The 24,006-nt window shown below is 43.8% G+C and overlaps 1 protein-coding gene across 8 annotated transcripts in view; it reads left to right on the forward strand.

Annotated features, from left to right (window-relative positions):
- Positions 1 to 24,006, forward strand: part of PTPRU (protein tyrosine phosphatase receptor type U) — a 464,942-nt gene that overhangs the window by 210,639 nt on the left and 230,297 nt on the right. For all 8 annotated transcript variants that reach the window (XM_072979748.2, XM_072979749.2, XM_072979750.2 and 5 more), the window contains exons 3-7: positions 2,941 to 3,212; positions 7,452 to 7,533; positions 10,060 to 10,175; positions 11,606 to 11,780; positions 14,801 to 15,094. In XM_072979748.2, coding sequence (XP_072835849.2) covers positions 2,941 to 3,212; positions 7,452 to 7,533; positions 10,060 to 10,175; positions 11,606 to 11,780; positions 14,801 to 15,094 — 939 coding nt within the window. The remainder of the gene's footprint in view (positions 1 to 2,940; positions 3,213 to 7,451; positions 7,534 to 10,059; positions 10,176 to 11,605; positions 11,781 to 14,800; positions 15,095 to 24,006) is intronic.

Here is a 24,006-nt window from a genome sequence, read left to right on the forward strand (position 1 = left end):
AACAAACAAACAAACAAACAAACAAACAAACAAAGAAACAAACAAAGAAACAAACAAACAAACAAACAAACAAACAAAAAACAGATACAACACTGTCCTTAACCCTTCCTGGAGCTTCGTGAAGGCTTGAGTCCCCTGCAGTTACCCCTCAGGGAATGTCCTTTCAAGAGGGTCCTCTTATAGGGTCACGGGGGGGGGGGGCTGAGAGTCCTGGTCTGGTTGGATGAGTCCTGACCATGGTCTGAGCCTTTTTATGGATGACTAGTAGAGCTGGGTGGGAAATACTGGTGCCCTCTCCTCTCCTCCTCCTGGAGACTCCTCTGTCTCTTGCAGTGTTGCTTTTGTGACCAGAGCTGCAACTGGGTCGGAGTGGGCTCTCCAGATCCTGTTGGATGACACAGGTGTCAAGATCATGTCAGAGGTGCAGTAGGCTCCACAACCCTGTCCTCTACCCAATGGGTGGGGCCTGTGGACTTCAGCTTGGGGCTCCTCTTCCCAATCATCCTCCACCTCAGTTGAGGCACTGAAAGGGGGATCCCAAGCCTTCCCATCCTCTTCACATGTTTCCTCCTCTTCCAGAGTCTTGGTGTCTCCCTCCATTTCCCTGAAGGAAGCCTCTGAGTCCTCTTGGTCTTTCTCCTTTCTCCTGGTCTTTGTCTTGCCCTTTCCCCCTCATAGGGGACCTTCATCAGCCAGCTCTTTTGCCAGCCCCTCTCACCCCTCTCCCTTCCCTGTTAGGGTCAGATGGCTGCCCAGGGTTCTGTTAGCAACCCCTTCACAGAGTCCAGCAACCAGGACATGAACTTGAAACCTGCTCATGTTCCCCAGCAACTGTGTGGTACAGATATATGGAATAATCTGTCTTTTTAAAGAAGAAAGAAAGAAACATTTATGTGAATATATTTAAATACTACTCTCAATGTGCCGTCTGGCAAGGGAGAGACTTCAACAGCTGTGTACAGTTGTCAATTTTCTCTGAAACTGTGTATTTAAGTGTAGACTAAATGAATATTTTATCTGAGAATATGGATTTCTAAATGTATTTTAACCTCAAATACACACATTCGTATTTTTTTTGTTTTTTTTTTTAATTAAGAATTGCATCACAAAATTTAAAGAGCAAAGTTCACAGGCCAAGGGCACATCAATCCAATCTGTTTTTAAAGACTCCCCTTACAGACTCCTCTGGCCAGCACAGCAAGTGGTTACTCTGGAGGAGACATTCTGGAGGCAGTGGTCCAAACAGTAAATTTTCCAAGCTCTGTCGAGTACAAAATCATGAAGCATCCATAATTGAGGTAGACCATTTATCTTGCTCTTGGAGTGTGGTGCGCTTTCCTTCCACTCTATATTACCTTTATTATATAATAACATTTGTTGTTTAGTCGTTAAGTCGTGTCCGACTCTTCGTGACCTCATGGATCAGAGCACGCCAGGCCCTCCTGTCTTCCACTGCCTCCCGGGAGTTGGGTCAGATTCATGTTGGTTGCTTTGCCAACACTGTTCATAATAACATTAGTAACATTAATTTGTTATAGGTCAGACTTGTGATGTGTAGCCTTCATCAGGCAGTGGGGAAGAGGGAAGAGTTGAAAGGAAGAAGAAAGACAAAACTCCTCTTTGCAAGGTGTTTTGCAACAGCAGAGTCACAGAAAACAAAGATAGTTTTCTGCCAGGACAGAGGAAGCATCTATTCTTAGGTTGTCATTGGCTTTCAACTGCCTTGGCCTTTAATCTGTATGTGGAATATGCCGTTACTCTGAAAATGTGTGTGTGTGGCATAGGCTGGGGAAGTAGCAGAAGCTCAGTGAGGAGGGAAAAGTCCTTTGCATGTGCTCAGGGCACTCTCTTAGTTATTACTTATATATCTTTTCTACTAAAGGATTCTGTGCCTTGGCTCCACTGACTGATCCTAGTCTTGTCTTTTGTCTTCATATTTCTTCACATGTAAAATGGGTCAGATAACCTGTAAACAGTGTAACTGTGCGTATGTGTGTGTAAGATTTATCTTGCACCTTTTGACCTCTGTTCCATGCATGGGCTCAGTAGATTTAATGTTCACCACATGCTGAGCTGATGTACCGCGATCAGTAACAGAGCTGGGAAAGCAATATTTCAAATAACAACACTAGCACTTTAGTTTTTGTGTACCAATGCTACCAACATCATTATTTTTTTAAAAGTGATGTAATAACTGATATCACCATTACTTTCCGTGTCTAAGTCGCACTGGCCATGTGACCACGGAAGATTGTTTTCAGACAAAACGCCGGCTCTATGGCTTGGAAACGGGGATGAGCACCACCCCCTAGAGTCGAACACGACTGGACAAAAAATTGTCAAGGGGAACCTTTACCTTTACCTAATGCTTCAGTGGTGTATTAATGATATGTCACCACTGAACGGGACGTGGTGGTACTGCGGGTTAAATCGCAGAAGCCTCTGTGCTGTAAGGTCTGTAGATCTTCAGCTGTAAGATCGAATCCACGTGATGGAATGAACGCCTGTCACTTGTCCCAGCCCCCGCCAACCTAGCGGTTCAAAAGCATGCAAAATACGACTAGATAATTAGGGACCACCTCGGTGGGAAGGTAACAGCATTCTGTGTCTAAGCCGCGCTGGCCACGTGACCATGGAAGATTGTCTTCAGACAAACGCTGGCTCTATGGCTTGGAATTGGGGATGAGCACCGCCCCCTAGAGTCAAACACGACTGGACAAAAATTGTCAAGGGGCATCTTTACCTTTGCCTTTACCACCACTGAAACAATAAGTAATTAATGACACTTAAAAAAATAACTGCAAACTCCCTGTATTGATATTTCTTTCCCTTGTTAAAGGGGTCAGTCTAAGGTCTGAGGGATTATTGAAGACATGCCCTTTGAATCCAGGGTTTCCTGCTGAATGAACAATTTGTTCCCTTTCTCTCTCTCTGTCATAGGCTCCTACCTGATGGTCAACTCTTCTCAGCATGCGCAGGGGCAGAAAGCGCACATCCTCTTCCAGACGCTGAGCGAGAATGACACCCATTGCCTCCAGTTCAGCTACTTCATGTACAGCCGTGATGGACATAGCCCTGGGACATTGAATGTCTATGTGAAGGTGAATGGGGGCCCGCTGGGCAGCGTGGTGTGGAACGTCTCTGGCTCCCATGGGCGGCAGTGGCACCAAGTGGAGCTGGCTGTCAGCATGTTTTGGCCCAATGAATACCAGGTGAGCACACACTGGTGTTGCCTTCGGGAGAAAGCTCATGGTGTGTGTGGGGGATGGACTCTCGGCAACGGTGTGGGCTGAAATCAGAAGCGTGTGAGAGAGAAGTCTGTGGGTATAGCTAACAGAAGATGATTACTAGGGGTTAGGAGAGAGAAAGGTGTGTGGGTGGGAGAGGGGAAGGGGTAAAGAGACACAGAGAGTAAGAAAATAAAGCTAGACTTTAAGGGAAATGCGTATTCCCTGTGTTGCATTAGCCCATTCACCTGCCATGTAGAACAGCATTTCCTCAGAGATACACACTTCGGCAATCAGACTTTCAAGTTGAGCCTGTTTTTACTTGCCAGTTGCAAAACAAAGCATGCTGAAAGTAAGGCAAATCATGTTAAGATAAAAAAAAAGTTTGTTTTCATCACTTGGACAAACACCACTTTTTTTATAAAAAAAGGGAAAATACGTTGTCTGATTTGATCCAGGAACAAGGGAGGCAGGTAGATATCAAAGGCAGAACGCAAACATAGGTAGGGCACAGGTGAGCTTCCTTTATGGAGAATGGTTGGTGTTTTCTCTTTGGTGATCTTTCTCGCACTACACAGGGTGTTCTTGGAGATTCAGAACAGTGTTCTGCATATTATTATTCTCTCTGTGGCTATCATTCTGCTATGAGTAGTGTTGCTTTTGTATTTAAAACAATACCACCCATATACTGTACAGGAAGGAGAGATCACACAACCATGAGCTTTGCAAGCGGGAACATACCTTTCCACCATTTTGGTCAGCTAGTCAGACCTTTTTCTAGAGGACTCCATTCCATCACCTGCTCAGTTTTATCCCCTGTGGCACTCCATAATAGTCAACATTCCATGGTATTAAGCATTCACTGGGCTGCATTCTGGGAGTTCTCACCTAGGATTCTATTATTTCTTTTTAATATATATAATAATGGAACTCATCCACAAGGAGCCAGGCCTTCTTCACTGTGGCACCACCACTCTGAAACTAGCTCCCAGTGGAGCTGCACCTCGTCGCCCCCCTCCCAAATTTTAAAAGGTGCCTAAAAACAGTGCTCTTCAGAATAGTCTTTCATGGCACCCCTGCCTGATTTTTATGCCTTGTGTGTTGCCTTCTCCTTTGTAACTATGCCTCTTGTAGTTTGTTTATTATTTTATTGTTGTTGTTTATAACTGAATATGCTATAAATTGCCCAGAATAGTGTATTGCACTAATGGGGCAGTATATAAATGAAATGAAACAATCATACCCATACATAAGGTCAGAGGATTAGGTATCTGGCTGCAGAGCCAAAGTTTGGGTGTTCAGTTACCCGCTATGTTCCTGTGAAGTAGGTCCAGTCTGTGAGGCCTTGGGCAAGCTGCACTGTCCCAGGGCACCCCCAGAAGAAGGAAATAGTAAACTACTTCTGATTACTCTGTACCTGTAAAACGCTGAAAAGGGTCTCTGTAAGTCAGAACTGATTTGACAACACATGATTATTATAATCTCACCTAGCTGTCTTTCTTCTTTTCTTTGCGGAGTGATCAAATTGGGACACCATACCTTTAAAAGCCATTTTGTTGTTGTTGTTTAGTTGTTTAGTCGTCTCCGACTCTTCGTGACCCCATGGACCAGAGCACACCAGGCCCTCCTGTCTTCCACTGCCTCTCAGAGTTTGTTCAGATTCATGTTGGTAGCTTCGGTGACACTGCCCAACCATCTTGTCCTCTGTTGTCCACTTCTCCTCCTGCCTTCATACTTTCCTAACATCAGGGTCTTTTCTAGGGAGTCTTCTCATGAGATGGCCAAAGTATTGGAGCCTCAGCTTCAGGATCTGTCCTTCCAGGGAGCCATAGAAAATAGAAATGCTGGTAGGTGCAGATTAGCTGGAAGGAAGGGAAGAGTAAAAAGCATTCTTGACATTCCAAATTCCCTCTTCTAAACAGCTGTTCAAGGAACAAGCAGCTTCCTGCTACTCTGTCTGTTACTCCTACTTGTCAGAGAAGTAATAGTTGTGGTCTGGGGAAGAGTGTGTGGCTTGCCTCATTGTAATGTGTTTCTTCTTTTATGTTTGAAATTGATTTTACATTGTGAGATGCTTTGTGTTTGCCTTTAGGTGAGGAAAAGCAGACTATTGATCGCATGACAAAGAAATAAAATAATGTATGACACCATATCATACTTGTTTCTTGGAGGAAGGAAGGGATAAAATTGCATTAAAATGGCTTCTACAAACTTGATATCAATCTAGAAGTACTGCTTGTAGAATTTAGAATGTTGTACAAGGAAAGGTGAGCGAAGGGCAAAAGGGAACTGAATCAGCGATCAGGAAAGGCCCCTTTCACATTATTACCAAATATGCCTCAGAGGGTGGTGGGACAGAGAAACAAGAAGTGTAAAAGCTCTACCAGTCTTGTAGAGTTGGCATCACGGCATCCATCAAATAGCATGGGCACAGTTCTTATTTCTGCAGTTTTTCACTGCATTGTTACTATTTAGTATTTTCTGGACTGGATGCTTGTTTTTAATGTTTTCTATTTTATTAACATATGGGATTTTTTTTTAAAAAAAAGTCACTCTGACAGGGCTTTTGTTCTTAAAATAGAAATACAGAAAAATTTGATTCATTTGATCCACATTTTCATATATTCAATACTCAGTTTGTATTTCCTGAGACTGACAATGAAATGCACCCTAGCAGAGAAATCCATGCATTTGAGAGGTGTGTTCCCTTTGTTGGAAACAAATAACTGCACACAAAAAGATGTGTTCCTTTAATTTTTCCCCTTGTATATGAAAAATTCACATATGGGGAAAAAAGCATACCAAAATGTGTATGTTTTAGGTGCAGAAAAGTGCACAAATTTTCATCTTGGAGAAAATTAAACTCTTGCTAGTATGTATCTTAAAATGTATTGTCTATTGTTTTTATTTTGAATTTTTAGTTTCATTACATTGTGTTATGAGTATTACCATCATTTTATCTTGCAAGCTGCCCAGATAGATGGTATAACAAACAAACAAACAGCTTATGGAAGTTGAATAGAAAAAGATTGCCAGTAGGAAGTGTGAAACCTAGCATGAGACTGCATTGGAAAATGCTTTACAATTTACTCTGGAATTGACACAGGTAAATGCAAAGTAGTTTTCAAGGATCACATGGTGTAAAGATCTATGCAAATCAGCCCATCTCTTTTTCCTTCCAATCCAGACTTTCCCACCTTACCTCTGGGCGGTAGTGTCTACTTTTTTCTAACTGCTACACTTTCAATGGTGTTTTGCCTGTATGATCATTTGTTTCATTTTGCAAAAGGACAGGGGTGTGTGTGTGACGTTGGGTGGTTTCCTGCTGATGTAGTAAGTTGGAGTGTGATTTTTGCGAAAGCAGGAACACGCATACCATGATCTTTCTGTTAGTCACCCTGTACTTTTTTAAAAAAACTGCTGCATCTAGTGCAGAATCACTGCATCACTGCATTGCTATATTAGTTTAGCACTAGATCACCTCGCACAGATTAAAAGAAAAAAGAAAGAGTGTTAAAATTGATACTAAATTGGAATAACTCCAACAAACTCCAGAAGGCTATAATGTTGCCATGCCATGTGTGTATGCTTGTACTTGTATGGAGAACTTTGGGAAACTGCCTCCTCTCCACTTTTGTTGTTGTTGTTTAGTCTTTTAGTTGTGTCCAACTCTTCGTGACCCCATGGACCAGAGCATGCCAGGCCCTCCTGTCTTCCACTGCCTCCCAGAGTTTGGTCAAATTCATGTTGGTCGCTTCGACGACACTGTCCAACCATTTCATCCTCTCTCGTCCCCTTTTCCTCTTGCCTTCACACTTTCCCAACATTAAGGTCTTTTCCAGGGAGTCTTCTATTCTCATGAGAGGGCCAAAGTATTAGAGCCTTAGCTTCAGGATCTGTCCTTCCAGGGAGCACTCAGGGTTGATTTCCTTCAGAATGGATAGGTTTGTTCTCCTTGCAGTCCAGGGGACTCTCAAGAGCCTCCTCCAACACCACAATTCAAAAGCATCAATTCTTCAGTGGTCAGCCTTCTTTATGGTCCAGCTCTCACTTCCGTACATCATTACAGGAAAAACCATAGCTTTGACTATGTGTACTTTTTCCCTACCACTGTGTAATCCTTTAACAATCCCAGCAGTGTGCCAGTTGACTTCACCTCACATGCTCAGAAAGATCTTTGTCTGAGAATGAGCTGATAAATGTGTATATCTCATTATTCCTCAGGTTCTGTTTGAGGCAGTGATCTCCAATGAACGCCGAGGGTACCTCGGATTGGATGACATTCTGCTCTTAAATTATCCCTGCTGTAAGTATTACTGCATGGTACTCTGCACACTGTTTCCATGCTGGCTTCTAAAAGTAATTCAAAATGGAAGGTCTCAGCTACATTTATGGACCCATGGTTTGGTTGCATATAAAACAGCTTCTTGTATTATTTTGCAAATATGATTTTAGTCTATCTCACAGTGTAAAAATACATAGTAGGAATAGGGCTGTTGACTTCCGTCATTATTTTCTCCACATAGACAAAACTGTGCTTCTTCAATCGTTTCAATGTTGGGATCCCCAATTCCTCCCCTAATTCCTTAAAGTCCCCAGGATCGAAATCATGTGTGTAGCACCATGGTGCCTGGTTATCTCCTCTGTAAGGCTCAGATCACATAACAATCAGATGCTTCTGACTGTGATTCAACTACATAACTTATTCATACCAACTCTCTCCATTTTTAATGGTTAAGGGTTGCTGCTTTAGTCCCCTTGTCTTCTTAATTAGCAAACTGGTAGGATTGTTAGATAGATAACTGCTTTATTGAGTCCAGCTTCAGACCAATATTGTTTCATGATAGCCTTCCTTTCTTTTTGCTCCGGTTTTTTAAAAAATCAGTGTGATAATATTGGCCAGGATATTGTGCTTTTCCTAAACGCTCAAAACATTCTGTATATTCTGTCACAGGGCTAATCAGTTAAACTTCCACCTCAGCATTTGGAAGAGACAAAGAAAGAGGAGTACCTGAAACTAAATGGTAGTGTTTTTCTGAGGGGCGGGATGTTTTTGCTAAAGATTTATAAATAGCAGGCATAGCAGGGCCATGCCATTGTCAGTAAGTCTCTTGGCCTAAATCAGTTGTGATGCTGGCAATAGAACTAGGGTTTTGGGTCCCACCTGCAGCCCTTACAGTTGCTCAGAAACAAGCTCCAGAGGGTTTGCAGCTCTACGGAGGTGTTTAGAGTGTTTGGGAAGATGAAACAGTAAGAGAGGGATTGACGTTGTGATGGGATTTTGTGGACTACAAATACTTTCATGTCGGGAGTTCTATCGATTTTATAGACAGTTCAACAAAAATAAAATGTGATGCAACTAGGGGAATGTTCTAAATTGGAAGACTTCTGAGGTGCAGTTAGGTCAGGATCCAGGGACGTGGTGGCGCTGCGGGCTAAACCGCAGAAGCCTGTGCTGCAGGGTCAGAAGACCAGGAGTTGTAAGATGAAATCCACGCAACGGAGTGAGCTCCCGTCGCTTTGTCCCAGCTTCTCGCCAGCCTAGCAGTCTGAAAGCATGCAAATGCGAGTAGATAAATAGGGACCACCTCGGTGGGAAGCTAAAACGGCGTTCCCTGGTCACGCTGGCCATGTGGCAACGGAAAACTGTCTTTGGACAAGCGCTGGCTCTACGGCTTGAAAACGGGATGAGCACCACCCCCTAGAGTCGGACACGACTGGACTAAAAATGTCAAGGGAACCTTTACCTTTACCTTGGTCAGGATCCACCCAAGCTTTCTGTTTCATGCCCCAGTACTAGCTGGGAATGTTCTTTCTGAAGCTTAGGCAGAACTTGGCCTCGCTTGGCTTCAGAGCCTTCTCAATAGGCCTTTATCTCAGGTACATCCATGGACGGGGACTCGAGTTGTGGGATTTGCTGTCAGCTTGGACTTAATTCGTACTGGTGACGCAACTCGAGTATTTTTAATGACTTGCACTTAACTCACAACTCAGAAGCCAGCCACCCCTTCCCTTTGTTCTGGAGAGAAAAGCTTGTTTTTAATAGGGACCTGGGCTTGATACCAAAGACTTGGACTTGGGACTCAAACCCAAAGATCTGCCAGCATTCCTGGGTAAATCACATTTCGTAGGTATTGGCAAGGTGTAGTATAGTGTATAGTGTGGTGCGCTAAGACTCTGGAGAGCAGGATTTGAGCCTCCACTTGGCCATGGAAAACTCATTGGGGGGAGTGAAACTGATAAAACGACTCTTTAATTTATCTCACTTACCTTGAAAACCCCATTAGGGCCACTACAAGTGAGTTCTGACCTGACAGCACAGAAGACGCACAAGGTGTCTGTAAGCTAGGTAAATCTCCAAGAATGGAGAATTATAGTGTTTGAAGTCCAGAAAATCCAAAACTCTCATCCTTCCAGCTTGTGCACAGCAGTGGATTCTGCTTTTGCACAAGTACTGGGTATCGTCTTTTGGCTACTCCTTTTTTGACTTCTCAATAGCAGCAGTGGAAGTCCTTTTAATCACTCTTGACCACTTGGCTATCATATTCCCTCTCCAGAACATTCTAGGGGAAAGAGCTGCCAAAGTCAGTGATACTCTCACATTCTTTCCTGAAAAGTTTCAGTGTGCTGCCATTTCCAAAATGCTCACTATCATTTTCCTAACCTACGTATGAAATGAATTTGAAGGGAGATTTCTTCAAAGGCCTACAGTACAATAGGCCAGAATTCTGATGCCAGTATTTTGAGTTTTAAGTACTCAGCTTACAAGAATAAGAAACTGTAGCATTTCAGGATGTATGTATATATATTTCCTCTTTCCATATTTTGGCAGCAAAAGCCCCACATTTTTCCAGGCTGGGTGATGTGGAGGTGAATGCTGGACAGAATGCCACCTTTCAGTGTGTGGCTGCGGGCAAGGCTTCTGAGACAGAGAGGTTCCTCATGCAGGTACGTGGGGGTTGCTATGTTTATTTGTCATGCACAATAGACAATTTCTCTGTCCTATTAGTTTGTGAGTCACACGTTCAGCTGATTCCCCCCCCCAACATAAAATTTATTGCAAGAATGGTGACATAAACATGGAATACATGTAGTGTAGCAAACAGATGGGAACTGGAAATATTAGAGTGGACTTTCCCTCTTGATGTTTATTACCAGCAGCCTTATCTCTTTAGAGTACAGGCTGACCATCTTCCAGCTAGAAAGTGATAACTGTAGAGTGCTGAAAACGTCTTCCATACACATTGTGAAGCCTAAAAAAATCTGTTTAGGCATATGGAATTTGGGAGACGTTCTTTGTGTGTGAGTAAAACACATGTTTCAGTTCTTCTTGCCTAGACACTTTTATTCTATGGCTAAAATCCTGTTGTTTAACATAGTAAATTGTAATTAGAGTAGGCCTGTGGAGGAATTGACTCACTAGTTCCCCACTGATTCAGTGACTCTCCTTCAGATGCAACTCACTACTCTAAACAACAGGATTCCAACCTATATTTAATTTGTTCTGTTGCATGGTCAAAAAACTCATTGTAGTGTTTATTAGATAATTTATGTTTTTTATTTTTATTTTTTTGGGAGGGGATTTCAGACACAGGGCAAGATGGGTACAAAAGTTGCAAAATGAAAGCAGGTCCAAAGAGTTGATTCAAGCAAAAGAGAAAAGGAGCATGTTTTAAAATGACTTCCCAACTCCCATGCCTTCACCTTCATTGCAATATACCCTATGTTTAAGTGATAATCTGGCGGAGTCTGAGGAATGAATGAAGATATTTATCCCCTTAGAATGAAGGCAGCAGGCTTTGTCCTCACTCTTGTCTGGCTTTGTTAGCAGCTGTGTAGCCAGTTGTGAGAGACTGTGCAGTGTCTGACATCAGCACGCTGGATGCCTAATTTCTGAATGTAGCCACAGAGAACAATAACTCTGTTTTTAAAAAATGTGCGTGTGGGGCAGTATATAAGCAGCACGCTTTGCTTTGCTTTGCTTTGCTTTGTATGCAAACCTGCGAAGCAAACAAGCTGTAAGGAAAAAAATTCCAAAAAGAGAGAGAGAGAGAGAGAGAGAGAGAGAGAGAGAGAGAGAGAGAGAAGAAGAAGAAGAAGAAGAAGAAGATAAATTTATGATTCTGGGGATATATTCTGGTATACTTTTTTAAACCCCCATTTTTGTCCATGAAAAGGTACGTAGCTTGATCTTGATTCACGTCTGCATCTCCTGTGCAACCATGAATAGCATTGGGATCTTAGCTGGAAAGCTTGAAAAGCAAGGGGGAAGAAAAGGAAAGTGGTATGTTGAAACACTAACTTCCCAGAAGGCACAAAAGAACGCAATAACTTCTTTCTAACAGGGCTCTCTATTGTTTTTGCTTTCTGGGTGGTAGAGGCAGAATGGAGAGATTGTCCCAGCCGCCTCAGTGAAACATATCAGCCACAGGAGATTCCTGGCTTCTTTTCAACTGGACAAAGTTTCTAAAGGAGACCAGGACTTCTACCGTTGTGTCACCCACTCCGGGAGGGGCTCTGGTGTTTCCAACTTCGCGGAACTGATTGTGAAAGGTATGGCTCGGTGGGTGTGGTAGTTGAATTTAACTTATACTGGGAAAGATTGTAACGTATACCGGAAGACAAAGATGCCGTACCTCTGCTCATACCTCTGTACAAAAGCCAGTGGGGCTGGCGGTCAGATTTTTATTCAGTACTGGGAATGGAATGGCATCTTCTCCACCACACCTGAAGAGAGCAGGTTAGCTTAGGCTGCTTACCAGGACAGGTAGCTTAGCAAATAATGCTCTCCTTCAGGGCTTTCATGCCATTCCCCCCCCCTCCCAACAAGCCTTTGCAGGGGCAGGGCCACTGATAGGGTAGGGCCACCCTCTGAGAAGAGAACAGAGCTAGAAAGATAAGGCCTGGCAAAGCTATTGTATCCAACTGACTAGTAGATGCTGGTTTTCCATGTCACTGACCTATAGCACAGAGAAAGATGCCACCTGTCAGGGATGCTTTAGCCGTGGATTTCCTGCTTTGGCAGGGGATTGGACTTGATGGCCCTTGGGATTTCTTCCAGCTCGACAGTTCTGTGGCTCTGTGCTTTAAGTCTGGGAACAGACAGGCATGAAGATTGGGAGTCATGCCTCCTGCTTTACACATGGCACTGAAACCCTTGTGAGTGCTCTGTAATGGATAGATTTTGCAACTCGATGAGCATACACAATTGAAGTTCGGGGACCACTGGCAGGGCTGATGCTTTCCTTGCACATCACTGTGTTCATTCCTTTTGGCAGATGTAGTTGGCGGTTACTTATTTATGAGGAAACAAGAGCAGGAGCCTTAAGTATCTTATCTGCACTGTGACGTTACTGAGCTTTTTGGGTGAGGGAGCATGAAGTAGTACGTGAAGGGAGCTTTGCTGCCTCTGCTTTGTGCTTTAATGCAGAAATGGGATAGAAAAAATGTATGAGTGAACATATGCAAAATTACAAATCAGATAGAGGCTAACTTCCATGTCCATGTTAGCTGGTCTCCCAAAGCAGTGGACATATCAGTTTTTCTCATGTTTACTATTCGACCATTTCTTTACATACTTACCTAGAAGTAAATCCCATTGAACTCAGCGGGATCCCCTGAACTATAGAATTCTCATTGAACTACTGAACATTCTTGTTATACCGGGGTAGTCTTGCTGAATGGCAGTACCCTCCAGCCTTAGCCAATATAGCCAGTGGGGAAGATATTGGAAGTTGCAGTTGAATAACCTTTGGAAGGCCACACTTTTCCCGTCTCTGGTTTAGAATAGGCCAGGGGGCCTGGAGGGGAGAAACAGAATCATGTGATTCCTTAAAGAATTAGCACGTTTTGTTGGGCATTAGCTTTGTGGCTTGCAACCCACTGATCAGTTGCAAGTGTGGAAAGACAGCCAAATTTTCAGAGGAGAATCTCCAGCATGGCCAGAATCCTATTAATATGTCTTTGGCTAAGTCTCAGTGGCAAATTGTTGATTACTGGTTGCATTCCTGGACATGTGCTGCAATTTCCCTTATGGAACTATAAATCAGTAATAGGATTCTGGCCACTCTGCATTTCCTCTGCATAGGGATCTGTATATCTGCATGCAAATTCCCTGATCTCAGATTAAATTTGCTCACAGATTACATATCTCAGAAGCTTTATACTGCGTTTCCACTTTTAAGCCCATACAAGATGATTATAGAGTTCAAGGGGTTTATTTTTTATAAAGGAAAAAAATCAGGAAAAGCCCATGTGGTCCCCAAAACAATACAAATTCAGGAACAGGTAATAAATACCTATAGTGGTCCGGTAAATGTTTATGCATTGGTATTTTTTGAAAGAGTAAACATAGCCTTGTCACTAAAATATGCTCAAAAATTACAAATGAAGAAACTGTAATGCTATTTATATTAGCACTATGTTTTTATCATATGCTTCCTCCACTGTATATGGTTCTCTAGTGCCCTTCTTCATTCTCACAACCAACTTATTGACAGACGTTAGGCTGAGTGTAACTAGTTGAGTGGGGACTTGGAACTTCTGAATCTCAGTTTGACACTCTGTCCACTACACCAAATTAGCTTTGACCAACAAAACTAGCATGTTAGATATGATGGTTGGTGGTTTTGGACCAGCAGAAACCCAAAGGGGTTAAGAGGGATGACTTGTAGACAAAGGACCTTTTCGGCAGCTGCCCCCAGACTATAGAACGAACTCGTTAGGGAGATTCGTCTGGCGCTGACATTGATGACATTTCGGCACCAGGTCAAAACCTTCCTGTTCCAGAAGGTTTTTAATTGAAATAATATCAACTGTGGGCCCTGATGACATTGGCATTGTCTTTTTAATTGTATTTTGTTTTATCTTTTTATTGCATCATATTGTTGTAAGCTGCCCTTTGGGTAGTGTGGGCGTCATATAAGTTGAATGAATGAATGAATGAATGAATGAATGGATCATTCATTCGTTTGTTTGTTTGTTTATATATGCATGGTGGGGAGTCTTATGAGTCCATCTAGTTCCTGTTGAGGCTTTTGCCATAAAGATAGTTGCACTTCTTACCTCATCTGGCTGAGGGATTATCCTTTGACCTGGACAACCAACAGGTCTTTTATAGCAGAGCCTCCATGTGTTGCAAATGGCAGAGAGGAATGGAAGACGTTAGCTCCCTGCCCTCTGGAAATAAAGAGAGGGGGAAATTTTTTCATGCTGAGTGACACAAACTCTTTATCTGAGCAGGTAAGCATGCTATCACCCGGATTGGACAAGTGACCTTTAGAATGATAGGTTTGTAAGTTCAGGATGTGAAGTGCAGCTTCTTTCCATGCTCATGGCTCCCACTAAGCTAGTGAAATGATATTCGTGAACTGATATACAAGTGTATTTTATACAGCAAATTTTCCATCCACCACAAGAGATGCCCACTGTCTTGTTATTCGACTGGAAACTTAACATCACTTATCTGTAAATCCATCACCTTCCTGGATCAGGGGATTTGCATGGTTTTCTTCATGATGACCAGCTAAAGTTGATGAGGAAGTCCACTAACACATCTCTTTCCTTCTGAACAGAACCACCCACCCCCATTGCACCCCCACAACTGCTGAGAGCAGGCTCAACATACCTGATCATCCAGCTCAACACCAATTCCATCATCGGAGACGGTCCTATTGTAAGGAAAGAAATTGAGTACCGAATGACCTCGGGGCCGTGGTCAGAAGTGCACGCCGTGAACATGCAGACCTACAAGTTGTGGCACCTGGATCCAGACACAGAATATGAGATCAGTGTCTTGCTCACCCGTCCAGGAGATGGAGGGACTGGAAAACCTGGGCCTCCTCTCATCAGCAGAACAAAATGTGCAGGTAGGCATTTTCACTACCATCATTTGGTGGTGAACCTGTTTGCATCTGAGTGCCCAAACTGGAAAAGAAAACACCAGCAGTTGGAGAGCCACAGTAGCGGCAGAGTTGGAAGTGGCGGTGGATGGGGAATCCCGGGCACGGAGGTGCCTTAAGACCCCAGTCCAGATCCGCTGCCAGCACCAGCTACCTAAGATTCTGGCCCACCACCTATTGAAGTGCTAGCACTGTGGCTGCAGCGGCCTCCTGAGGTTTGGCTGCCGGGGTGGAGCGGGGTAGTAGAGATCCGGCAACATATGGCTCGTGTGCCCGCAGAAAAGGGCTCTGCATGCCAGCTGTGGCACTCGTGCCATCAATTCACCATCACTGCTTTAGAGCGTGTAGGAAAAGCTGCTCTTGAGACTTTTCCAGATGTGTCTATGAGGGAACAGTGATAGTTTACCTACCGCAGGGGTGGGGAATGTGTGACTCCTTAGCTGATGATGAATTGCAGTTCCCATCATGCATTTTTTAAAAAAATATTTTTGGTTTTTTGCATGTTTAAGATAACAATATAAACTTCGTTGTCGTTTAGTTGTTTAGTTGTGTCCGACTCTTCGTGACCCCATGGACCAGAGCACGCCAGGCCCTCCTATCTTCCACTGCCTCCCGGAGTTGGGTCAAATTCATGTTGGTTGCTTCGCAGACATTGTCCAACCACCTCGTCCTCTGTCGTCCCCTTCTCCTCTTGCCGTCACACTTTCCCAACATTAAGGTCTTTTCCAGGGAGTCCTCTCTTCTCGTGAGATGGCCAAAATATTGGAGCCTTAGCTTCAGGATCCGTCCTTCCAGTGAGCACTCAGGGTTGATTTCCTTTCGAATGGATAGGTCTGTTCTCCTTGCAGTCCAGGGGACTCTCAAGAGCCTCCTCCAGCACCACAATTCAAAGGCATTGATTCTTCGGCGGTCAGCTTTCTTTATGGTCCAGCTCTCACTTCCATACATCACGACAGGAAAAACCATAGCTTTGACTATTTGGACTTTTGTTGGCAAGGTGATATCTCTGCTTTTTAAGATGCTGTCAAGGTTTGTCATCGCTTTCCTCCCAAGAAGCAGGCATCTTTTAATTTCGTGGCTGCTGTCTCCATCTGCAGTGATTATGGAGCCCAAGAAAGTAAAATCTGTCACTGCCTTAAATTACACTAAAAAGTGAAAAAGAGTTTAAAATGAGGAAAACGGGACCAAAAGAACAGAACAAAACAAACAGACAGACAAAAGGTCAATGCAATACAAAATAGTATGGTAATATATACGTTCACAATAAACGATCTTATGCATTTACAATGAGTCAGTGAAGGGCTTCCATAGATCTATACAGATATCCTCACAGAGTTGCTTTCTGTATGATATTCGTTCAAATGAGGCTAATTGTTGCAGATCTTCCGACCATTGTGTGAAGGGTGGAGGATGATAATCTTTCCAGGCTTTTAATATAAATCTTTTTGCCACCACGACTGCTCTCAGAATCCAATTTCGTTGACCCTTTGTTAGACCCCATATAGCGGGAATATAATTTAAAAGAATGTGAATATCATGAAATATCATAGATTTTCCCAAAACTACATTAATACAAGTAAGAATTTCTACCCAAAATAAGTGTATTACCAGACATGTCCAAACCATAAGTATTAAGGATGTGTTTCTACTGTTGCATCTCCAGCATCTATCAGAATTTATCATTTTCTTCCTAAATAACCGTTGTGGGGTCCAATATATTCTGAATACTGTATTATTTTTCGTTGGATTAATCTCAATTTCAAATCCAGGGAAACATCTTTTATCAATTCTAGTAAAGTCTCCCATTTCTTAGCTTGCATTTTACTTTCCAATTCCCTGTTCCATATTGATTCACTAATATGGCTCAGTCTTGAGAAAAATGGGAGATACACTTTGCTGAAGACCCGAGAAAGCTCTTTGAGTGCCCTTAGACTGTCTAAATAGGGTGCCCTTACCAAGTTCTTTCGCATACATTTTCAGCACTTCTAATTTGATGCTGAAATCATAGAATCAGCAATCGGCAAAGCTGTCAGCTTAAGGAAGAGAAAGTCAGGACCGCAGCATTATTTTAGTTGCTTGTGGCTGTAACCTTAAGAGGCGCAAAAAGCCAGAGGCAATAGTGGATTGCAGAGTGATCTGAGCAGGCATTGTACATCCGAATGTCTGTCTCCATGGAAAGAGTCCAAGACTGCTTCGGCACTGTACACTAACCCAGGGATCACTAAAAAGCCTAAGGCGTCTCAGAAAAATGATGAAATTTAATATATATGGTTAATGGACCTTTAAATTAGGGAAGGAATATATACACCAGTGGTGGAGTACAAGGGTTGCATGCAGAGTTTCCTTCATGCAGAAGTGTGGGTTTGGTTCTCAGCACCTCCAGTCAGCACCTCCAGGCAACAGCAAACAGCCTTGTTCCTAAAACAAAACAAAACAAACAAACCAGAAAGTTCCTGCCATTCAGGAGAGCCAGCATGATATTGTAGATGGAGAGATAGTATAAGAATGCTGAGTTCAAATGGTTACTAATTAATTTGTTAATTTACTATTCATGTTTTTACTGCCTGTGATGGGAAGAAGTGTTTATGGGGTTTTCTGCCTGATGTACCAAAATACTTTGCTGGCTTTGGGTACTCAGCAGCTTGACTGGATACTATTTGTTGCATCTCCTCAGGTAGCAAGAGTTCTTGGGTTGGCCCTGGGATTAGGATGAGGAAGAGAATAAAGGAATTAAGCCTGTCCTGCAAATGGGCTCTTCACTAAGGAGTGGGTGAGCAACACAGCACACAGTCCCCTTGGTGGCTCTGGGGGTTGTGGGGAAGACTCTGGCTATACTGCAGAGCTATGGTTCGCTAATACAGCTCAGTCTGGAGAGGAACGGGTGATAGACTTTTTTGAAGACCCGAGAAAAGCTTGTCCAGTGTCCTTAGAGTGTCTAAACTGGGTGATGTTACCAAGTTCCTTAAGTCCTTGGCTGCCTCCAAGGTGGATGTGTTTACTGACTCTGCTGCTTTCAATTAGCCCAGGCACTAATGACCAGCTTGAGACCTCAAAGGGAAGAAAGCAAATCCATTCCAGAGAAATACCTCTTTCTGACAAAAGAGCCAGCTCTTGTGATCCAGATTTATGGGTTTTGCGCACCAACAGGGGCCACGTTAAACTGACAAACGATCATTGCTTGAGCAACTGAGGAAAGGAACAGTCACAGCTTGTTGGCAGCAGGCGGATTAATAAAAGGCCAGGGACAATGTGGTTTAGCAGCCGTTGACGCCCGTAGACTATAACTCACAGCTGGGAATGCTCATGCTTAAATCTGGGAGGGGACGTGGAGGACAGTTATGGCTGCTCTAATTCCTCATTGTTATCAAATATTAAGAAGAAATGCGAAAATTTGATAAAAAGAGCAGAGGCGAGGTTCTGGTTGCAGTTCCGCCAAAGAATGGTGGTGTCCGCCCCCCCCACCTTGTGCCCTTGCTAGTAGTTATAGTGGAGGAATATGGTGGGGTTGGAAAAAAGATAAATGTTCAGTGGGTTGTTAGGGGTAAAGCATTATATGTTTGGGTTGTGTTGAGTTTAATTTTTAGTGTATTTTTGTTTGTTTGTTGGGGGGATGGGTTGCACACAGGGCCTGTTAGGAGGAGAGACTTTGAACTGAAAAGGGCAAGAGAATAAGACTAGCCACTTTAAGCGTGAAAGGCCTGGGATCAATAGTGAAAAGAAGAAGAATAGAAACATTATTGAAAAAAAAATAAGGTGGACATTGCCTTTTTGCAAGAGACTCATCATTCAGAAGATAGAGTCAACGAACTTAAGATGAATAATATCGACATTTATGAAAAAAACTTGCTCTCAACCTGGGTTCTTCTCTTGTGAGAATAGAGGTTTACCCCTGGAAGCAGCCATTTATACATTGAGAATCGAAGGCTTATAACAGCCTTTCAGCCTTTCTCACATTGGTCACCCAAAACAAGTGCTTTATTAAATGAATGTTACAATCTAAGCCAGGTACTGTAGTAGGTTCTCAGATATTGGATTTGTATGCATTTGGAAGCCAAGGAAGAAGGAGCAAATGGAAACTGCAGTATGGAGAAGAGTGATAAAAATATATGAGGGTAGCTTGTGCATATATATGCACACCATTAGAAGAACTTTATTAAGGCCCATCTGGTGTTTTCCCTGTGTCCTTCTCCCTGCCTCCTCCTCCATCTTTACTCCCAATCGCTTTCCCCTTTTCTTTCTTTATTCAGACTTCCTTTCTTATCTGATTAAGTACCTGATCCATTGTTTGAAGCTGGTCGTGGTCATTGATAAAATCATACTAGATTTAATAAAAAGAAACACTGCTCAGATGTGGGACATGTAGAAGCTTTAGAGCTGCTAAAGAAATATAAAGAAATGAAATCTGGGTCAGATTTGGAAAATCTGCTGGTTTAGAAGCATTAGACAATTGTGGGGGGGGGGAATGCAAGAATGGGATTGCTAGCCCTCTACTGTGTTTGTATTGGCTCTCCTAACTGCCTTGCAGTGAGGGATCCTTTCTGTTGTAAATTAAGCAAGGCGGGATGACAACTGAAAGTACCATCACAAGACTGAGATTGAGTGACTCACAATTTAGAAGCATTGTAGAAGAGATTGGTAACACACACCCCATGGATTGCATGGCCCCCCAGCCATTTGTGTTGCCCCCTGGGTTTCTATTGTTGTTGCTATTACTGCTGAATTTACTTCTTGGTCAGAGAAGGAAAATCAGTTTACTTAGAACCTTGCTGAAAGTCTATTAGAAGATGGTCAAGTCTGTTTCTAAACAAGGTGCAGGGATCCTGTGCCTTACAGTGGTGCCTCGCATAGCGAGGTTAATCCGTTCCGGATTAACCTTCGCTATGCGAAAACATCGCTAAACGGGACTAAAAAAGCCATTGAAACGCATTGAACTTCGTTCAATGCGTTCCTATGGCTTGAAAACTCACCGTTAAGCGATGTTTCTTCCATAGCGCCGCCATTTTCGCGCCCTCGGTAAGTGAGGGCAGGGCGCGAAAATGCGGAGCGGACCTTCCGGCGGCCATTTTGGAACCGCCGATCAGCTGTTCTCCCCCGCTTCGTTTTGCGAGGATCGCTAAGCGAATCGCTTAGCGATCCTCGCAAAGCGAAAAATCGCCATAGGGGCCATCGCTGAGCGAATGCTCCAGCGATGGCCCGGACCCCCTCGCTATGCGAATTCATCGCATAGGGAAGCACTCGCTAAGCGAGGCACCACTGTATTTTTAAGTGAAGTACAATGTGATTTAGCATCACAGCTACAGCTACAGCCTGTCAAACTTAGAGTGCATGAGAAAGGGAGTGTGTGTGTGTTTGCTATCTCCAAGTCAGGAAATGATCATTCTACCCACAGTCAAGGTGTTGGGGAGAGGAATTATATGTAGAGCAAGACAAGTGATCAGGTAGTCTGCATTGTGTTCTCCATAGCAGTCTAGAATGAGTCAGGAGGTGGGATCTAGTAGTGACTCCAAAGAGCAATCTGGAATCTCGGCTGAACCAGAAGGCAGAGAAAGAAACATGGGATGTGCCAGAACGTCTTGCTCAGATAAAACTCCACCGAGACAGAATGTCCTTTCAGATCCTTTATGCCCAGGGGAAGCGAGATCAGAACCTAGAAGGTTCTTGGAACATGCATTTTTCCTGCAGCTTCTGTTCCCTTCCATTCATTTGTGTCCTGCCACCACCACATGTACATCCCATGACTTTTTTGTGTGTATGTGTTTGTGTACTGGTAAAACATTGCCAAAAAAAAATCTAATTGATGGCACATCAGCACTATATCAGTGTTCTCTCCTTTTGTTTCTTTTCCTGATGTACGTATGTGCTTACATATTGATTAAACCACTACCCACCTCAGGGCTTGATACGCTCCCATGGATATGTGAGCATTGTTATACAGGGTGTTTTTCTTTTCTTTTTACAATTACACCGACATACATTGTTCATGGGCAAACTCAACAAGTATCTTGTTGGATATGTGGCCACAGAGGATTTCCTGGGGCGGTACTTTAAAAAGAACTAACACTCCCACAATCTGTGTGGAAGAGGGAAGGATGTCAGCATACGGAAAGCTGTGGCAAAAAGAAAATGGACAGCGCTCTGCACAAAATCCAGATGATTACGTATTAAAACAGAAAATTCCTCTTCCATCAGGGAGACTTTAGAAAAAGGCCTAGGAAATTCTGATCTCTAAAAAATGATGAGAAATTTGGATAAAGAGTATTTTGAAAAATAAACCTTGTACTGGAGATTATGTGCCTCTTGATCAAAATGGGCTTAACTTTCTCTCCTGTTTTTGTTAATTCTAATGATCTGTGGCTCCATGGTTCCAGTGGATAAGGGCTTACAGTGGACCCTCGACTTACGAAGGTCCTTGCTTATGAACATTTCGAGGTACAAAAAGCTCCAGCCACAAAATTTTGGTTCGACTTGCGGCCGGAGCTTCAACCTACGAAAGGCAGGGGGAAAGGGTGGGAAATTCAAAGCCACCCCTGCTGCCCTCTGCCTCCCATCCCCGTGGGGAGAGGAGGCAGAGGGCACCAGGGACAGGAGACAAGTGGGCAGCGAGGGCAGCTTTCAAAGCCTGGCAAGCCAAAAGTTGGTGGTGGGTGTAGAGCAGCTTTGGGCTTGCCGGGCTTCCAAAGCTGCCCCCACTGCCCTCTGCCTCCTGCCCCCATGGGACGGGAGGCAGCGGGCAGCGGGTGCAGCTTTGGAAGCCCAGAATTTTTTTCTTTGGTTGGAACAGATTAAATGGTTTTCAGTGCATTCCTATGGGAAATGGACCCTCAACCTATGGACTTTTCAACCTGCTGCCACCGTTCCAATATGGATTAATTCCATAAGTCAAGGGTCCACTGTATTTACTTGGTGTTAGGAAGCTGGAACTGTTTCCTGTTAATTAACCAGCTACATTTATATCCCACCTTTTATCCTGTGGACTCAGGTATCACACATGGCTCTCCTTTTCCTTGTATTTATCCTCCGAAGAACCCCCCCAAGGCATAGATAGATCGGGTTTGAAGACGGTTATTGGCCCAACGTCATGAGTTGCATGCCTCAGTGGAGACTTGAACCTGATCTCCGTGCCACACAGTTTCCACACCATGGAAGCTCTTTTGCTGAGTAGATACTGAGCCTGGTGTACTGACTTTATCCAAGAACTATAATCCACTGAAATTGTTGCCTGATGGCAACTGCTGCTCTCGCTTCTTCTTGGCCTCACTATGGCGCACTGCGTTGCTGTCCCCGTCTATATTTTTCTTTCAGGCCCAACCTAGTGGTTTGCCCTTCAGACTGCTACAGAGCCATTATTTTCCAGCTCTCTTCTCAAAACAGAAGAAAGCTTACTATGTTCAGTAGACAGCAACCAGCTGACTTCTCTTAAAATGCAACACCGATCTTCACCTTGGGTGAAAAACACATATAGGAAATGCACCTGATTTCTTCTCCAAAACCATCAAGGCTTTCTAAACCGGCCTTAAACACTTGATCTGCGACTCGCCGGCAGCTTGAGCTTCTACAGCTATGGGAATGTGCACCTTGGTGGATAGTAATAGTCTCTTGTGTTGATTATGATAGCCAAGCTCTCGTGTTTCCCCAGGCCCTGCCTTATGACTGCTTTTAAGCAAAAAGCACCCTTGGTGTAGGAAGCCGTGTCAGCGGGAGCTCAGAAACTTGTTTGCCACATGTGGTGGTGAAACAACAACAACAACAACAACAAAACACACCAAAAAAGGCAACAGCAAAGGGCTCAGCAGTTTTTAAAACTGTGTTAGATAAATGCACAGCTCTGCTACTACTTGACTTTTCCTTGCGACAGCCCCCTGCATCCTTTGCTCTGCTGTATTGTTCCCTGAGCCTTACAAGGCAAGCTGGTTTAGTGTATGGAAATCCTGTCCCACTAAATATACCTCAGGGCACGGCTCACAGGATTGTCACCGTGAGGGCCTGACCTGAACTTTCCCAAGGTATCTTGGCTGGGAGTTCCCCCGAGCTTGGGAGCGAAACAGACTTTGTTTTGCGAATGCTCTGTGCTCTTGACCTCTCTGGTTCCATGCTGCAGATCTGGGCTAGTGGTTTTCCTCCCCAGGCAGATTCAGCTCTCCATAATTAGCAAATTGGGGACGTGATGGCGCTGTGGGCTAAACCACAGAAGCCTGTGCTGCAGGGTCAGAAGACCAAGCAGTCGTAAGATCGAATCTACGTGATGGAGTGAGCTCCCATCGCTTGTCCCAGCTCCCGCCAACCTAGCGGTTCGAAAGCATGCAAATGCAAGTAGATAAATAGGGACCACTTCGGTGGGAAGGTAACAGCGTTCCGTGTCTAAGTCGCACTGGCCATGTGACCACGGAAACTGTCTTTGGACAAATGCTGGCTCTATGGCTTGGAAACGGGGATGAGCACCGCCCCCTAGAGTCGAACACGACTGGACAAAAATTGTCAAGGGGAACCTTTACCTTTTACCTTTTTAATTAGCAAATGTGACCCACTGTCCTCAATTAAGATTTTCTAGTGAGTCTTGTGTATAGCTTTACCATTAAGAGAACGGTGTTCTGTTTGTGTGGATGAGGGATGTAATTTCCCCCTGCTCTTTTCTTATCTTCTTCTTGTGCAATTCTGTGCCTCCCCCCCCCCACCTCTTCATTTGCTGCCTTTTGCTTGCTTTCTCTCTCCTTTGCTGTCCTTGTCTGTCTCTTTCATATTTTCTTCCCCAGCCCCCTCTGGTCAGTTCCCTGCCAAATGTTCACTGATCCCTCCTCCGCATAGTTCACGGAGTGTCCTGCACCTGTCACTCTCTCTTTCTTCGGAGGAAGTGTGCACTTGAAATTTAATCAGTGATGGAA

Source organism: Pogona vitticeps, chromosome 9 (assembly GCF_051106095.1).
Source record: "Pogona vitticeps strain Pit_001003342236 chromosome 9, PviZW2.1, whole genome shotgun sequence".
NCBI lineage: Eukaryota > Metazoa > Chordata > Lepidosauria > Squamata > Agamidae > Pogona > Pogona vitticeps.